This window comes from Zonotrichia albicollis, chromosome 2, assembly GCF_047830755.1.
Source record: "Zonotrichia albicollis isolate bZonAlb1 chromosome 2, bZonAlb1.hap1, whole genome shotgun sequence".
Taxonomy (NCBI): Eukaryota; Metazoa; Chordata; class Aves; order Passeriformes; family Passerellidae; genus Zonotrichia; species Zonotrichia albicollis.
Window position 1 is genome coordinate 69,966,979 of NC_133820.1, and position 18,855 is coordinate 69,985,833.

At 36.2% G+C, this 18,855-nt stretch overlaps 1 protein-coding gene across 1 annotated transcript in view; it reads left to right on the forward strand.

The window, feature by feature from the left end:
* Nucleotides 1-18,855, forward strand: part of VWA8 (von Willebrand factor A domain containing 8) — a 191,082-nt gene that overhangs the window by 33,171 nt on the left and 139,056 nt on the right. The window contains exons 5-12 of the mRNA XM_005487303.4: nucleotides 4,149-4,316; nucleotides 5,984-6,148; nucleotides 6,541-6,590; nucleotides 6,910-7,018; nucleotides 9,802-9,906; nucleotides 16,947-17,078; nucleotides 18,398-18,532; nucleotides 18,613-18,690. Coding sequence (XP_005487360.2) covers nucleotides 4,149-4,316; nucleotides 5,984-6,148; nucleotides 6,541-6,590; nucleotides 6,910-7,018; nucleotides 9,802-9,906; nucleotides 16,947-17,078; nucleotides 18,398-18,532; nucleotides 18,613-18,690 — 942 coding nt within the window. The remainder of the gene's footprint in view (nucleotides 1-4,148; nucleotides 4,317-5,983; nucleotides 6,149-6,540; nucleotides 6,591-6,909; nucleotides 7,019-9,801; nucleotides 9,907-16,946; nucleotides 17,079-18,397; nucleotides 18,533-18,612; nucleotides 18,691-18,855) is intronic.

The following is an 18,855-nucleotide window of genomic DNA, read 5'->3' on the forward strand; positions in this document are numbered from 1 at the left end:
TGCTCTGTGAAGTGTTTTTGCTCCCAGCCTCTGGTAGCTGCAGGTATTCCCTGGAGCAGGTATCCAGGTTACCAGCCTTCCCGAGCTCTGGCAGCACAGGTGGGAGGCAGCAGCATCTGTCCTCTGATGAGCAAAATAGTCCCTTTGCTGCAGTGACAATAAATCTGCAAGTAAACTTGTAACAAATCTTTCTTGACCTTTTAACAAGAATGAATGTTTAATCTCAGATTTAGTGACAAGGTTACATTATATACCCCCCCCCCCCCCGTCAAATTTGTGGTTTATGTTAGACTTTTAGAGTGAACAAAACTAATGAGAGAGGGAGTCAGTGCAACTCTCTCTGGGTTCTCATTATGGAGTTGTGAAGATTTGTTTCTTGGAAGCATTTTTAAAAATAATTTTCAGTGACAGATTGCAAACTTAGTTTCCTTCCTCTGATTTTTTAAATGCATTTTAGCTCCCATACCAGTCCATCAATGCACAGCTAAAACTGATGTTTTCAGAGGTTGCCTAGTTTATTGGAAAAAATTACTACTCATTACCAACCAGAATGCAGAAACAGTGTGAATCAGAGATACTTCAGCTCTAACAGTCTTAAGAGCAGACTTAGGCTACTTTACACAAAAACTTCAGAGGCAGATAAAGTGTGCACTTACTTCATTGTATTCTAGGGAATCCAGTATATTCAGGTATGCTTTGAAAATGGAAGAAACAACATTGGAGTAAATTAGTGCCCAGGGGGTGGTGGTGGTATCATTGTTATGAGGTGTCTTTGATTAGGAAATAAAAAACTGTGGTTGTGCATTCAACCTTTCCTGAATCTGATCGTAAAAGGTGCATATAGGTAGGCAAAGATAATTTGAAATTTTATTTTCCTGAGAAATAGAATTTTGATTTAAAATTTCGAACAAATTTAAATTTGGATCCTGTAAGCTGATGATCAGCAGTCAGCCCAGTGTATGTAGTAAGCTGCTTCTCTGGATTGCAATGCTAATGGAGAGCATTCTCTTTCTCAAAATTAATGATTGTTATACATTTCCTTAAATTTGCTGTCTATCCCTACAGCAGATTTTCTTAATATACCAGTTCAAGAGAGAGGTTTTTGTTAGTACTGGAAGCCTGTTACTTCAACACATCCATAGTGTGTGTGTGTCTCAACATGAGTCAACAAGATTCTATGGATACTCAAAATATTTTGAAACCATATGAACAGAATGTGTATTTTCCTCTGACTAGTAAAAATCAGTCATAAAGTCTTCATAGACTTATAATATGTAGAATCCAACCAGCTTGGCAAATAAATTGTTTGTTAAAACAAGTTCTGACTATGTCTCCAAGCTGCATTTAGAGAAAATAGCATTTTGTTCATGCCAGGTACTGGACTGTCTGCTGGAGACTCAGGTTTTCTATTCAAGCAGGTTGGAGCAGATTTTTGGCATGACCAATGACCTTCCTAGGGAAGAATGTTAGTAGAAAATTTGTTCTTTGTACACATTTTATGGGATGAGGAGAGAGGTAATTTTATATTGCCAGTTAGGTAGTGTATGATGTCCCAAAGGAAGAAAAAAATTCATTGCTTTTTTTGAAGAATTAGTTGTTCAGTGGAAGAGAAATAATCTGAGGTTTAGTCTTTGTTTAATGAATTTATTCTTATTCTAGGTTCCTCGGATACTGATTATGAGGCTAAATATAAAAGTGTTGTCTTTTTAGGAAGGGAACTTGATCTGGAGATCTGTGCTAGGATTTATGAGTGCTTTTTTTCAGTAATGTTTGCCTGAATCCAGATTAGTTGTATTAATAATTAGGAATTGTTTCCATCTTAATAGTGATGTGAAAAGTTTACTCCATGGCTCATTTGCCAGTTGTTAGTTATGCTTCTAAATTGCACAGAAGTATCTTGATTTGTCTTACTGGTTAGTGTTGTGGTGGTTTAACACCAGATAGAAATTAAACTGCAAATAAGCCTTTCCCCTTTCTCCTTTCTCCCTTCCCCCTCTAGTGAGAGAGGAACAAGGTCCAAGATGTGGGTTGAGATAGCAATTTACTGAAAGCAAACAGCAATGGAATAAGAAATGCGCAGTAAAAGCAGCAATATTAGCAACAAAGGTTTAAAAAAAAAAAAAAAGGTGCTTTACATACAAAAAGTGTTCACCACCTCACCTTAGTTCTGGTTTGCCCAGACAAAGACAAGATGGTGAGAGCTCCCTCAGTTAGTGTTTCCTAGCTCCGAGACAATGGAGAGCAGTGATGGACAACCCCCTGAAAGCCAGGTCACATTATGCCATGCCACCTGTTTCTGGACAGTTCTGCTGGGACTCTGTTCCATATGGCACTATGGCTTTTGACCAGTCCCTGCCTTTGGGGCTTGGTTTGGGCTGAGCTCCTCTTGTCCTGGTTTTGCTGCCACTTCATTCCCCAGGGCCACTTCCTGCACTGGCACCTGCTGAGGTTTGGCTCTGTGCCAGCTTCAGCTTTTGCCAGGCTCCACTGGGCTCAGCTGCTTTCATCACCCTGAGCCACACTCTCCTGAGGGATGGGATGGGAAGGGCAGGGTCCTCATGGCTGGTCCTGGCTACCTCTCCCAGAGAGAGAGTGGAGGCAGTGTTCCACCCGGGTGTGTGCTCACCCTTGGCTTCCCCTGAAGCCACACCTCGTGGTGACCTGTGTGTTATAGAACAGCAGCCTGGGCAACCCGTGTGGCTCTGAGCTCCAACCCCTCTCTGAAACCAGGGTCTTCTGTGTCTCCTCAGATGGGTGTCTGAGTCAGTTGTGTGCTTTAAACCCATGCAGCAATTAATTTGTTGTGCTGAACTCATCTTTGTTTCTACTTTATCCGTATGCATTTGTCTTTTATGTGTCTGCTTCCATATGTAATTTTTGGTTGGTTATTTTTGTATTCTGGTGCTTCTTCATTATTCTTTTTCATATTTTCCTTCTTTCTCACTGACCTATTTTTTGGCATCTATTGTATTCATCAGTGATTTTCATCTAGCATTATATGACAGGTTCTTCTGTAGGAGTTTATAGGAGACATGCTGGGAAAAGATTTCATTTGTTCTCTTTGCAACTGTGCTTGTGTCTGAAATTGTGTTTAGATGTGATAGGAATGCAAAGAAAGACTCTGGTGCCTCTAAATGTTGCCTGTGCCCAAACCTGCCACATTATTATCAGCTTAAATTTCTGCAAATCAGAAGAAGACAAGAATGCATTGTATTTCAGAGTCTTTTACTGGGCAGTAATTATGAATAGTAGATATCAAGTGTACTTAATGTACTTGAATTAATGTCATTGTAACAAAGTTGCACAAAATCATCAGGAACAGAAGTTAATTTTACCTTTTGGCTCCACTTAGGAAGCAGCCATATATAAACAACCAATAAAGTAGAAAAGAAACCGTTTTCTAACCCTAAGTTTTCAAAGGATTATCAAGTTAATGGCTGCATTTTTATTCTGGTTTTGTAGAAGACCGTACTCAGTCAGTGAATATAATTTTAAATTAAATGATTCCTTTTAATTTTATTACTCTTTTAGAAGTCTGATTACTTGTGGCCCTATTTTGCTTTCATCATCCCTGTTTGGTTTCAACACACATTCTAATCTGACGTGATGTACTGAGGATGAATTATGATGATGAATATTCAGAAAAATATAACGGAATACTGGACTTTTTTCTAAATGTCTTAATATGATGTAAATAGGTAAAACCCCCTTGATTGTGTTTTCTGTTAAAAATGCTATTACAGAATTGTTTGGTGGTGTTAAATTACCTGAAAATAGTAGAAAGAATGAAAGAATATTATGTGACATCAACATTAAAGGATGTGACATATATATATATATATATATATATATATATGTACATATACACTGTGTTTGGTCTAAAATTCTGTCAGGTTTTGTATCTTATGCTGTTGGTACAAAATACTGGAACTTCTTTCAGTCCCCATAATAGTTAAGCAGTAAAACTCCAGCTCATGAATGTGTCACCCTTCCACCGCTACTGAGAGTCATGTTGATTCTTACAGAAGTAAATGTTGTTTTGGGAAAGTTCTTGGAAGAACTTGGAGGTTCTTTTTCAACAAAAAATTGTTTGAATTAATTTTGTGAAGTTTGTTAAAATGTTGGGGGACTTTATATTTTTTTCAAAGTGTGCAGTTCGTGCAGCTACGGAAGGCAGAATCCTTGTTCTGGAAGGCTTGGAGAAGGCTGAGCGGAACGTCCTGCCAGTGTTGAACAATTTGCTGGAGAACAGGGAAATGCAGCTTGAAGATGGTCGTTTTCTCATGTCTGCAGATCGTTATGACAAACTTTTGCAGGTATGGAAATGCTGTTTGAATTTTTTTTTTTTTTTTCTTCCTCTTCTTGGTAGTGCTGGAATTTTGTTGTGAAGGAGTGAGTACTTAGGAGTCAAATGGGGGAAATTTCACCAAGGTTTCAGTGGTTTTTTTCCTATGTTGTCTACGTATGAAAAAGAGTAGTCCATGTTAACCTTGTATGAAGCCTGTATGTTTCTAAAATGGGAAAGCCACAATGTGAGAGTAACTAAAATGTCCTTGTGAAAAGATATTTAAGATGAACTTGTTGCCATGAAGTTCAGATAATGCTTCAGCATGGCAGTAGTCTTGTTGCTAAGCTTTTAAAACATTAGGATACCAAAAGAATGAGGTCAAGATGAGTATCTTGTATATTCAGTCAGTATATTGGTGCTGTTTTGCCTTTAATTTACAAAAGTATATGTAAACAGCAGTCTAAACTACAGAAAATGGTTAGAGGCTTTTCCTTTGATTGGAAATGGATTTCAGTGTGTGCTGTCATTAGTGCTTTAAGCCATTTTCATTTCTTTGGGCTTTGAGTCCCACTGCTTGGAGGGATACTCTTCAGCCTTTTCCTTTTATTTTTTGACAGTTTCAGTAGTACTTTGCACCTTAGTTCCATGTACTGTAGTTTCCAGTCACATACCTGTCAGTCTGTTACCTGCTTCCTCATGTTTCTATTGTCACACCTGTGGTTAGGTGTATGATTCAAACCCATGTGGCACAGCAAAGAAATTTGCAATAAGCCTTCAGACACTGATGTCCGTCATATTAGGTTGCCAGCTGTGCTGAAGTACCATAAAAAAAAATTGTAGTATTTAATTGGTAGATGCAATTACTGGAAGCATTATTATTATATTTCAAAAACAAGCTTTTAAAATGTAATTGTATTTAAAAAATTAAAATGAGAATTCAAACTAAGATTTGGTTGTAAAACATCTTTCTTCCTTTTAAACACTTTTTGGATGATTAAGTGTTTCAAAACTACGGGCCTCAGGCGCACTGATAATAGTATATGAATTAAATAAATCTCTTGCTACAATGCTAAATTTAATATTGTTGTTTTGTTGTTTGGGAACTATTGTATTATATAAACTAATGTTCAATTTTGCTTCTCCTGTGTGAATAATTATTGAGCATTTAGGTCTGAAGGAAATGTATTCATGTATAGTTTCAGGGAGGACTTAACTGTGATGTGAATAGAGAGCATTTTTTTATGTCAAGAATCCTTTACTTGACATAATACAACATTTAATGTCCTAATGACGGAGAATAATGAAGCTTCTAAAATGGAGATTTTAGTTGCCTTTACACTTATAAGAGAGGGAAATAAACAAGAAAAAACCTTGTTCATTGTAACACACTTTTAATGCTTTAGAACAAAATATATTTTGTGAACAGTTTATTTTCTTTTCTTTCTAAAAAGGTCTGAAAGTTATACCTTAGTCATTTTTTCTATGTTCATTTTGGAAAAAATTGTTTTTATCATCCACATATTTGACCAGTTCAAGTCTCTCTAGTTATTGCATGAAAGACGAGAACATTTGAGAAATTACCACATTTAGGCTACGGACTGGGGCTTTTAATTGAGCTGGAGCTTAGTCATCATAAGTTTTTAATGATGCAATGTGGCCTCTTTTTTTCCTGTTGCTTTGTTTTAATTTATTTAGGAGCATACCAAATCAGAGTTAGATGCATGGAAGATTGTTCGGGTTAGTGAAGATTTTCGAGTGATAGCCTTGGGCCTGCCAGTACCTAAATACTCTGGTAACCCTTTGGATCCACCCCTCCGCTCTCGATTTCAAGCAAGAGATGTTTATCATCTGCCCTTTAAGGTGAGTGTGGTAGACTGGATCATTTGTATTGACTAGAGATAATATTCTGATGTTGTGTTTTACTTACCTCATCTCTGAAAAGAGTTCTTGAGTAACACATTTTTCTTGAGGTGCATTTTTCATATTTTCATATTGCATAGTAAATTCCTGACAAGTCTTAGAGCTGCCATGGAATGTTGCAGCAGAAAAGTAAATTCCATAGCACGGCCCATTAAAGAAAGAATTTGATCTTTTTTTTTATTCTTAAATAAAATTAATTTTGTGTCAAGGAGTGAGTAGAATCCTCATGTCTAAATTAGAGGAAAAGCTAGAGAATGCTTCATATCATGACCTGTGACCCACAATATGATGCCAAAATTAATTTACTCTGTGATTTTATGTTCTATTTCCAGGACCATCTTCAGCTGTTATATTCAATTGGATCAAACATTTCCACAGAGAGGTAATTTTTCATAATTAAAAAAAGAAATTGAATGAAGAAACTATGTCCTTTCAGAATTCCATGCTATTTTTGTTTCTCTATAACTGTATAGAGACCAGAAGTGAAGAAATTTTTAATATGTGTGGGCAGATGCTTGCACAGCTTTTTCTATGCAGCCTTCATATAATGAATCCTTAGTGCTTTAGAACTTCGGTCACACCTTACTTGTGTGCGCTCAGAAGTAGTTTCAGCATCTTTTACTATATTTAACTTTTTATGCTCTAGTATTTTAAATACAGATAGCATGTATAAAACTCTGTAATTACTTTTTCATATGCAGAATTTCTCAGCTCCTGTCTTTTGCTACAACTCTCTGCTCTCAAGAATCTTCTACACTGGGACTTCCAGATTTTCCTTTAGACAGCTTATCGGCTGCAGTTCAGATTTTGGTATGTGCATACATGTGCTGTGAAATTGTATGGGTTTAAAATTGCTCAGAATTAGATTTGGTTCATTCATGTTGTTAGAAGAAGATTAATGTGAATATTTGAAAAAAAAAACCTGAAAACACTAAGAATAGTTTGAGGGAGAAAATTCTCCAAACACATAGCATAATACTGAAGAAAAAAGTATGGTATGGCATAAGATTTGTGTTGCTATTAAATATATGTATCTTTGTGCTCAATTTCTTATTTTACCCACTCTGGTAAATCACCTTACCAGACTTCAGGACATCTACAGTTTATCTGATGGCACTGAGGTAGCAAGTAGAGAGAAAAAAAACCCCACAAGTTAAAAGTGCTTTGTATTTAATGTTACATATGTGAGTCAGATTGATTGCATTACAAAGAAACCTGCTGCTCTCCACTGACACCCTAAAGTACCCAAAACAAATGTGGGCATAGGAAAGAGTTAAATTGTATGAGAGGAGGCCTACATTGGGTCTTTGGGCTGACTGGTGAATTTAGAAGAAACAGAAATGGAGAATTATGTGAAGTCGCAGGCTGTGCAGTCTCAAAGATGCAGTGCTTCCTGACTGCTAAGTCCAGAGAGAAATAGGGATTGTATATCCACAGAGTTCACAGGGACAGGTCAGGCAGCTCAGGACTAAAGTTGGGTCAGTCTTTCTGCTTTCCTGGATAGTCCTTTGTCCCTTGGACTTTATAATTCCATGGTAAAAAGTCAAAGACAACATGGAAGGTGCCTCCTGACAGAAGTCAGGAACATGAGATCTGTATAGAGAGGGGTTTGTGCCCTTTCATGTGCAGGAACGCAACCCAGGGGGGTAAAATGCCAGGAGAGTTTATTAGACCCACTCTCCAAGGTGCAGGTGTCTGTAGAAGGAACTCTAGATAGTTCTCTGCTGTCTCTTGTGCAGTCATTTTATCTATGGTACTGCTCAGCAGCACTTCACTTCCTACATATTTTATTGGATTATTAACATTAAAGCATATTAATTACTTGTGTTACTGTGGTGCACAATCCCCTCAGTTGTGCTGGATACTTACAGAGAGAATTTGTTTTCTGAATTAGGGGTCCTACATTAGATATTAAGAAGTGGTGAAAATTCAAGCTCAGTGAAATGAAGTAGTATTTGAAGGGCTTTGGGAAAAATATTGTTGGATTTTGAAATAAATTGCTAATTTTTATTCTTTGAGCTGCAAAGTGAAAAATTATTTTTAAATGAATGCCAGATGGCTTTCAGAGTAACAGAAAGAAAATGAGCCCTAAGCTATTATCTGAACTATGGAGTGAAGGAAGCATTTTATTTTACATTAGAGAATGTGAACATTGTATGAAAATGTCTTTTTAGGTAAATATAAACTGTTTCTTTTAGAATTAGTTTTAATCACTTATATTTCTAAGCTGTGCTCAGTGATTTCGATCTACATCATTTTTCCTTTCCTTATGCTGAGTCAGTGCCAAACTCTGCTTCAAGTTTAGTTAGTCTGTTTAAAAGTGTGAAGAGAGTGCATTGTGATGAGTAGTTTATTAAGTTTCTTATCTTCTGTCATAGAGTCACACAGTTCCAAAACATAATTTCTTAGTTTGAGTACTCCTGCCTGACAAAAGGGATTTTTTTTTTTGGTAAGGTCTTTTTCTGAAGAGGCTTATTTTATACATTCCATTGTAATTATTACTAATTTGAGATAATGTGGAAAAATTATATGGTATGTCTTTATATATAAATGGAGGACTTTTAAAATGCATTTAAGGGCTCCGTGATCCTTAAAACTGTACATTTACTATAGTGCAATAAATTATTTATTTTTACTGGGGTTTTTTAATGTGGAACATTATAAATAGTGTTACTGTTTATAAATTGAATTACGCATTTCAGAAAATATGCATCTCCTGGTTTCATTTCCAAGGAACTCTTCTTTCAGTTGCGTGCTTATGTAAATCCAAGTGTATAACTGAAAATCAGTTTATTTTATTTCAATTGCTTTATTTGCTTTGAAGGCTTGAAAAGATAGTGCTGGTCAAATGACTGTTGTCCACTAGTGTTTCACACAAATAGTCCTTAAAAATTTGCAATTCAGTTTCGAAGCAAACAATCTATACTTAATCAATTGAGAGAGAGTTTGAAATGCCTTTTTTCTACCAGGAAAGGCTTTATGCAGAGTGTCTTCAGTAGTCATAAATGCATTTCTCTTTCTTTATTGCTGCAGCAAAATAGTCAAAAGTGTTTCTAGTTCAGGCAGCAATTGACAGAAGAGTTAGTACTTAAATCTAATAGGGAGATAGTAAAAAAAAATAAAAGGTTCAATATAACAGAATCAAAATTAAGTACTATAAATTGCTGTGAATGTGTAGATTATTACAGAAATACAGATTTCTTGTCATATGGTTTTTTTTCTAGTACTGTGAAACTCATTTACCTGTGGTGGGATTTGTCTGTCTTGGCCATATTTGTCTTTAGGTATCAGAGCCAGTCACTGTAGCTTCCATTTATGCACAGGAAAGAAAATAATTTTTAGAACATAGTTCTTCTAATCTACTTTGGACACTTAAATTATAATGAATTATACCTGAGGAGTGCCTGTTTTGACATCTAGTCAAATACTGCTTGTAGTGGTCCTTTGTATATTTCCCTTACAGTCTTATTTTAAGTTCAAAGCTGTATATTTCCCTTACAGTCTTATTTTAAGTTCAAACCCAAGAATTTTGGGTTAATGGCAGGTGATAGAATGAGCCAATAATTTTTTCAATTTTTTAAAATTTGAATTAGGATTCCTTTCCTATGATGTCAGTCCAGCATGTTATTGACCGGCTTTACCCCTATCATCTTTTCCTTGGAAAGGAAGGCCGAACTGCAGTCAAAGACATGTTAAAAGTAAGTATTGAATATATATTTATATTATAATTCTAGGGAGTGATGGATTATGGCTGTAGTTCTCCTGATTAATGGTATGTCCTGGTTTAGGGCAAATTTATGAGGAAACTTCGGAAGTGGTCTTTTCCAGAAAGCAAATTCAAGTGGCCTCTCCCCCAGCTGGTGCGGGAGGTAAACCTCCTTTGAGAAAAGTGGAAAAAGTTGTTTATTTAACAAGCAAAGCACTCACAAACATGGAAAAATAAATAACATTAAACAATGGAACCTCTTGCTGTTCTGAAGAGATGGCAAATTCAGTGTCCTTGTATGGGCTGCAGCTCAGCTTGCTCAGTCTCTTGTCAGTCCCTCCTGCACTGGAAAGCACTGCATCCTGGGGCCTGCTGGGCCACAGCTGGGAGCTCCTGGTGTTTTTCTGGGTTTTCAGCAGGGCTGAACAGTTCCGAGAAAACAAAAAAATCAAACACAGTCCGGGGAACATCTCTGCCTCAGTTAGCTAAAAAGTAACTAAAAGCAAAGGAAAGCCCTGTCCTGCTGTCTGTGCTGCAGACAACGTGCACTGAGTGAGGAATGGGAGGGAGTGAAAATGAAGCTTCTGTGCTCACAAACTGCGCACCACCGCTTCCCCCTCCCTTTGCTCTTGGGTCTGGTTGTAAAGGTGTAGAACTTATTTCTGGGCTAAACAGATGAATGGGGATACAATTCAGCACCTGGTACTTCAGGTCATGGTACTTCATCATTTCTGTATAAAAACAGGAATCTTAAGTAAATTAAATGGCTACAGTATTGCTAATGCTTACAACTTTTGTAACAGTATTTTTAAAAGCCCTCACAAACTAGTTAATTTCATTATAGTGAAAGGTGAAACCTCTACGATCTTTGGAATATTTAGACCTCAGTTAAAGACCACAGAAAAGTCCTCATTATATAATAAGTGGTTAATAATTTGAAAATAGTTATTTGTATTGTTAAGGTAATGCATAAAAAATACCTCTGGCATTTGACGTTTAAGAGAAGATTCTAAAAAGACTGTAAATATCACATGTACAAAATACATTCACTATTGCATCATTATAGATTGTATTAGTCTCTGGATTTGGTCTGTGTTACTTTTTGTTGCTTCTTGTTGGTCAGATCTGTTTTGTCGGTTTGTCCATGTTTAATAGTAGCTTACAAAGCCTATAATTATGATGGGTTATTTTATTTATCTTTTAAAACTTAAGCACAGTGTCATCTTTTTTTAACTTTTAATATGTTGTAGCAGTTACATATGTTGCTGAAAATTAGCATTAAAGCATTTTAACCAGCTCTTTCAGTCCTGAAAATTAGATATTATTTCTACGTTCATATTTAGAAATAACCAGCTTTGTAGCTAGCAATTTGGTTTCCCTAAAACCAAGTTTATGTGCGAGGCAAATGTTTGCCTGACATCCCTGCTGACACATTCTTCTCTCCCCTCCTTTTTGCATTGGAGTTCAGTCCTATATTCCCTATGTAACTGGGCTGCTCTCCTACTTGTCTTCCTCAGTTTTGGGATGGACAGTCCTTGCATTTGATTAGAAGGTTGTCCTGAATGACTTGCTAGCTTTTCTGAACCATCAAAGCTGACTCTGTGGGGTCCTACCTACCACTTCTTCAAGTAAGCCAGTATGGCCTGAAGTCCAGGACCAGAAGTAATTTGTCACTTGTCTTTAACTGTTGCACAGGAATTTCCATCTGAATATGAGGAAGAACTGCTTTATTGTGCGGGTAACCCAGCACTGGACCCCTGAGAGGTTGTGGGGTCTCTGTCACTGGAGATTTTCAAGAACCATAGGGACACAATCCTGTGCCCTGTGCTCTGGGATGACCCTCCTTGGGCAGGGAGGTTGGAGCAGATGATCCTCTGTGGTCCCATCCAACCTGACCTTTCAGTGGTTCTGCATCATGCTTTCCTTCCACCACAGTATGGGCTGGTTAAAGTTGCCTGTAAGATCAATCGTCTGTGTGTAAATAGACTTTTATCTGTTAGCAGAGCAGTAACAGTCACTTCTATTTTAATATGCCTTTATTTTAAATACTTTGTCATTTTGTTTATTCCTTCAGTTACAGACAGAGAATGTCTTTGTGTTCTACACCATCAGCTTAATGTTCTATTTCTTTTCTTTAACTTTATGTTGTGCATGCTTTTGCTTCTTGTATAAGACAGTTTGATTTGGCTCATAAAACTTTCTTTCTAAATAATAATCTGCTTTTAAGTACCTATTTCATGGAATTTTCTGTGTTAATTTTCCTCTTTTTGAAGAAAGTCTTCCGCATCACTACTTTCACAAACTTACTATGTCAACAAATACACATAATCTTGTTTGGAATTTAATTCTATTTGGGCACCACAAATCTTGTTAAGCAATGAACCTTAAGAAATACAGAAAATAACTGGTTGTATTGAGGAACATCTGTTTATAACGATGTTATAGCAATAGCAGCTCCAGAACTGTATACATTTTAATAAGAGATTTTTTTTTGCATTCTATAAGAATGGAGAGGGAGAGGAGTCTACCAGAAGCAAGACTCCTCTTTTTTATGGGTTTCATAAGAGTGTCCAGATAATAACTTCTGCTGAATACTTCTTTTTGTGTAAAAGGACATGCTAATCTTAACTGAGTGTAACAAGAATTGAAAAAAACCAAAAAATACTGGAAGTGTGTTGGCATTGATGGATTAATTTGTGTATTCAATCACTTCTTAAGCTCAGCTAACATTTAAAGAAAAAAACCCCAAATTTCAGATAATGGAATGTACAGTTTAGGTGTCACGCTCAGACGCAGATACGGGATGTAGTAATATAGGATTACATACCCTAATTTCAGGGTATTTTCCCTTCCAGTCAGCTGTTGGAGCTGAGAAGTGAGATAGACTGTGGTTATGCCAAACAGGTAGTTTTGGCAGCTGTTAACTGCTGTCCATGTTTCCTGAAGAGATCATATTCTTAAAGCACTGTCTTCCCAAATGTTATCTTCAGCTTGGAGATATTCTTTCCTTATGCACCTTGCTTACTGAGGCAACACCAAGATCTAGACATTACTTGTAATTCATATGCTCAGAAATGAAATAATGTGACATATTGACTTATGCCTCCCCTGGGAGGGAAGGTATTTTCTTGGGAGTGTTTGTGGATGAGAAGCTTCAGGCGAGCCAGCAATGTGAGCTTTGAGCCCAGAAAGCCAGCTGTACCCTGGGCTGCATCAAAAGCAGCTTGGCCAGCAGGCTGAGAGAGGGGATTCTTCCCCTCCATTTCCCTCTGGTGAGACCCCACCTGGAATAATGTTGAAGAAAAAAGGATGTCTATCAACCAATTTTTTAAATTTGATTCTAATGTAACTCCTTGTTTCAAACTAGTTATCAAAAAAAAGATGCATTTAAGGATTGTGCACTAATCCAGCATCAGCAGTGGTCTTTAGAGGTGCTTAACATACAAAAGCATTTGTACAAGAGCTACAGTTTGCAGCACTCATTAGTTCACTAGCTTGCAACAGTCAGGACAAAAGTACCAAAATGAACTTGCCAGTGATGTGGCTTTGTTTACCCTTATTTGAAGTTTCTGCACTTTGGCAACTGTATCAATTTGTTCTCTTATTCTTAAAGATGATCCTTAACTCAGAAGATCTGACAAAGGAAAATACGAGTTGGTTGAAATTTTGGTCTTCAAAATTATTCTGTACTTTCATGAAATATTGGCATGAGAAATTATTTTGACTGACAAATGAACATTTGAAACATAATTGTAAAAATTAAGTTTTAAAGTAAATCTGTGGTTTTTCTCTGCAAGACTGAGACATGGAGAGATCACTGATTTCAAGGAAAACAGCTTCCAGTTAAACATTCTCAAACAATAAGCTTGAGCATGTTTCCCACAGCACTGCAGTTTTCTTTTCTGTATGCAGCTGAGAGGCTTTTATAAAACTGATTGGCTTCATTTAGGCTAAGCATGGTGGGGAATAAGAGGCTCCACATTTTCTATACTTATTTCTTCATTGTGCATAAATGTTTAGTATTTTACAGCAGATTTATTGGATGTTTTGGGTTTACTCTTTTAATTCTCACATGCCTTTTGTGCACCTTTTTTCACAGTATTGGAAACACCCACTGTTTGGTTTTATTGCCTTCTAATCAGGAGAATCTTTCCATGAGATTTTAGAAAAATACAGACCGAAGATTTTTGTCTTAATAAATGAGCAAGTCACTTTTAGTCTATGTCCTTTTTTAGCTTCACTCTAAAGCCCTAGAATTTTCCTACATTTTTTTTCATGCTTTGATTAATTCTGTGTTTATTGTCTTGATCTTATATCAAATAAAAGGTTTTTTTGTTGCCTTTACTCATTTCTGTATACTTGCACATCCATTTTAATCTTACTTGACCTCCTCAATGAAAACTTTTTCCCTACCTCACAGTACATAGGAGTGCTTGTAAGACTGGAATTCTATTTCATGTCTAGACAAGAAAGAATTCTTCAGAATTATTTTCTAAGATATTTCTGTTGCAAATTTTGTTCTAAGAAAGGATTTGTTTCTCTCCTACTCCTTCCAAAATACTTTATAATCTTTGGGGTTTTGCATTAATAGATGTTCTTAGTGCCAATACATACCATTGTAGTGGAATCTGTCAGACTTCATACATCAATCCATCCCATCTTGCACTTGCAGTTCCTATTTTGCTCCTTGTGAAGCAGTTCAGTCCTCTGGTTCTTTGGAAAATGCTCTTTCTTTCCCATGCAGATAATCTTCCAGCCTTTGCATGTCTCTTTTCGATAGCCTGGCTGCCTTGTGGGCTCAGCTGAGTGGTCATCTGCAGCTCTGGCTCGTGTTAGCTTTCTGTTTCTTTGACCAGTTGGATTACTGGTGTATTCTTTGCATTTTCCATTTTGAGATATTGCCAATTGTTAGATGCTTCCAAGTGGTCAGAATTCCTCTTCCTTTTTCCCCTAACTTTTACAGTTTGCCTTTTCTTGCATATTCTTAGGCATGCAGAACGTGGCCTGCTGATTATGAGCTGCCAGACCACTTCCCTGGTTTTTGGTTACTGATCTATTCCTTTTGCTTTCCTCTGAGTCAGTGAGGCTGCCTGCTTCTGGATTTCCAAGTATCTCTTAAACTTTCTGATATTGAATGGGCTTGGTAGTTGTTCTCTCAAACCACAAATAATTTTTTCCTTTGCAGCTATCAGCTCAAACATTTTGTAGAGGAAGTTGTTTCTGGCTCAGCAGAAGTGTTTAATGTGTTGTACATCCATTTTATGCTATTCTGATTCCATTTCTACCTATCAGATTTCTAAATGAATAACTGATTTAAAGAGACCTGTCTTGGTCTGAAAGCCACAGGCAGTTTTGTTTGCTGCTCCTGTTCAGGTGCAAATGTGGTATTTACTAGAGATGTGAGATTGTTTAATCACTAGAGTATTCAGTTCAGCAACATCTATGTAATTACATGTCATAAATTCAAGTTAATTAGATGAATTGTGTAGATTGTGTAAATTCAGTAACAATTTGCGTATAGACATTCCTCTTTCACTGCCTTGACTTAATGTCTACAATGCTACAGAACCCTCAACAACAACACAGAAAAACAAAGAAAATCCCACTAAAACAAAAAAACCCCAACCAGTCAAAAATATACCTTAGAAATTTTAAACTCCTAAACCTTTGTGTGCAAGTTCTGTTGTTGCTGTCTCTAATTCCTTGTTACCCAGTATCCAGCCTCTGCTGGTGCAGGTAATCCAACTCACTCACAGTTGTTTTCTCTTGTTGGTAAGGGATTTAGTGTACAAGCAGTTGGCAGTTTTGTATAAAAGCACCCTTAACTCTATACAAAATGCCATTAAATTAGTAAGAATATTGCAATTTATTAATGAAGATAAGAATGAGAACATTTGGTACTTGCTTTCACAGAATCATAGTTGGAGTGTTTCTTAGAATCATACTTGGAGATAGTACTTAGCAGGCATTCCTGTCCTCTCTTTTTGTCTAAGAATTTATTGGTATCTGAAGTAGACTCAGCTGTTACAATAAGAATATAATTTGGTGCAGCCCTTTACTAAAGCACATTTATCTTAAATACGTGTTTAAACAGTATTTTTGTAAGCTTTTGCTCCAGAATATAAATTTATAAAGTGAAGAAGAGAAAAAGCTTTTGTAAAAATCTGTCTCAGTTTTGTTTTTGAACTTTGATAGGCAGCACTATGAATCCTAGTAGTAATAATACTATATCCATTTTAAGAGTGATTTTACATTTATGAATTCTGTTTAAAAAACTCTGTTTTCTAAGAATGCTAATGAGCTGGACAGTACTTCTTTTTCTTTTGTTTACTCAACTTTCACTCTTTTGACTAAAATCGCTCTATGAATTCAGTAGTTCCAGTTATTAGCTTTTTTTGTGCATAAAGTCCCCAACATGACTCTCATTACTGAAGTTATTTAATTATTTTCGTGCTTTCTATGTACAGCAAATACAAAGAATATCATGCTTGAAAGAGAATTAAGAAAACATATGTCCTGTTTTGTCCTTGATATACCCAGAACATGCTGAAGGCTTAATTTGTACAGGTTGTCCTCAATTTTCATTGTGTGAGGCAGCTATGAAACTAAGTAAATGCAATGTTTGCTGGTTATTTTAGTGGTAGTCAGATGTTTAAATCTGCAATTGGTTATAATGAGCTGCAGAGATAGGTGATTTATTATTACACATGCTAAAGGCTGTGGTTCATTTCTTGTTTTATTTTAGACTGTCAGGCCAAGACTTGGCAAAGTCACCATGTGACATTTTCAATTTATATCTGTCACTACAGTCTGAATAAGTATACAAACTCTCTGCTTTGGTTTTAAATGTAAAATATATGGGCCATCTAGAATGTGAACACAGCTATCTACAGTAAAAGTTGAAGTAAATGGATTTAGGACTTTGCAAGCAATTAATCGTGAATATGCTTCTGGCATTATTTTAGAAGAAACAGTTCTAAAACCCAGAAAGTTGTATTTAATAATTTATTTCCTCACCACTGAATTTTACAGCGCTTTGAGCTTCAAGATTCAGAAAAACACTTGTTTCCTAGGAAGATTACCAGAGTAGAAAGTGTACATGGAAACAAACCCTTTAAAGCTGATGTAACTGTCCAAATTGGTGAAAAAGAAGTGGCATTCCAGGTATGAATTTATATATTCATCAAATATGCTTTTAAAAAACACTAACTTGTTTTCATCTCTTCAAGAATTTGACACACTTGGTAGTAAAAGTCATTTGCACTGAACTTTTTTTTTTTGGTAGTATAACACATGGTATTTATTGGAGACACATTTAGATACTGGAATATTAGTTTATGGATGCACATTATTTTATTTCTAGATAAAGTCATAGTTTCCTCCATGTGAATCATTACATTTTGGATGAAAGAAAAAGCCATTCATTTTCTTTTTTTTTTTGGTTTATTGGATTAGAATAGCAGAGAGTACTTATGATGTTCTTAATGCTGCTTTCCCTTTTTCTTTTTGTAAAAACAATAGTCTGTCTTTGTTTACACTTCAAATAAAATCTAATGAGTGCTTGGTAATGTTCCGACACAGGATGTTGGGAAAATGGAAAAAAGTAATCACATCAAATATGATTAGTTTGAGTTTCTTCCAATGAAGTTTATGACCTGCTAGGTGGTGAAATAAGTTCTTACTCAGGAAACAGATGCTGATCTGAGAATTTGAAGTTAATGTTGAATTTGGAGAGTCTAGAGAGTCTGTAAAGAAGGTGAATTAGTGGGAGTCAGAGAGATTATAACAACATTGGTGTGGAATACCACAAGCGAGTTTGTACCATGACAAAATGAAGAGGAGAATCACAGCAAATGGGAATTTTTCAGGAAGAGTTGAGTCTGTAGGAACTTGATTCAATTATTTTCTGAAGTAAACATTTTTGTTTTCATTTTGCATATAGGCGATACATTCTGAAAGTACTACTGCAGAATGCCTCTCTTATACTCTCTGAACAAGAGGGCATAAGAAATTTGTAGATGAAACAGTTTCCAGACTAGAGCAGGAAGTGGAAGTGTAGAGCAAGAGCCTTAATGTGGTGAACAATTTAATCTCTCCAAAGTTTGGGTCAAAGCAGTTCCTCCAGATTTTCACAATACTAATTGCTCTATCCCTTCCACGTTTCTCTGATGAGCAGTGAGTATTGGTGACTTTTTATTATACGTCTCTTTCATGAACGGCCTGAAGTTCTTTGTGTACCCCAATGCTGTAATTGTATTGATTCACATTTTGTTATTTTTTTCATGAAGAATAGGTGAAGGAGTTTATCGATCAAAAATTACGGGGTTTAGTTTTGTGACAGTGGCAGTTTCAAGTTTGATGGATGACCATTATCAGCGAAATATTACAGTAGTTTTGGACAAGCATAACCTAGTTCACACAAAGCTTAGAGTTATCACAGTATAGCTTATTTAGCATTTTGATTTACTTTTTTTTTCTTATAGGTTCCAGCTGGAACTGGAATGTTAAAAAATCATTCTCGATCAGATACTTTCATAAGGACTTCCAGCCATAATCAACTGTTGGCAGAAATGATGCAATCCCATATGGTTAAAGATATGTGTTTAATTGGAGGAAAAGTAAGAATTCAAATTTCTATTCTCCCTTCTCCCCCATGATCTTTATAATGCAATCTAATTAATATTTTTTAACTTTTTAGGGTTGTGGCAAAACAGTTATTGCCAAGGAGTTTGCTGATATACTGGGATACAGCATAGAGCCCATCATGCTATACCAAGTAAGGAAACTATCTGCTGGATGATTATGCTTTAAATATGGTCTTAGAGACTTCCTCACAACACTAAAGGTGTTGGGTGTTTTTGCAAGTCCCAAGCCCTGTCAACCTTAAGAGCAATGTCATAGCCAGTGGTCATTTGGTACTTGTTTGGAAAGAATTATCTGT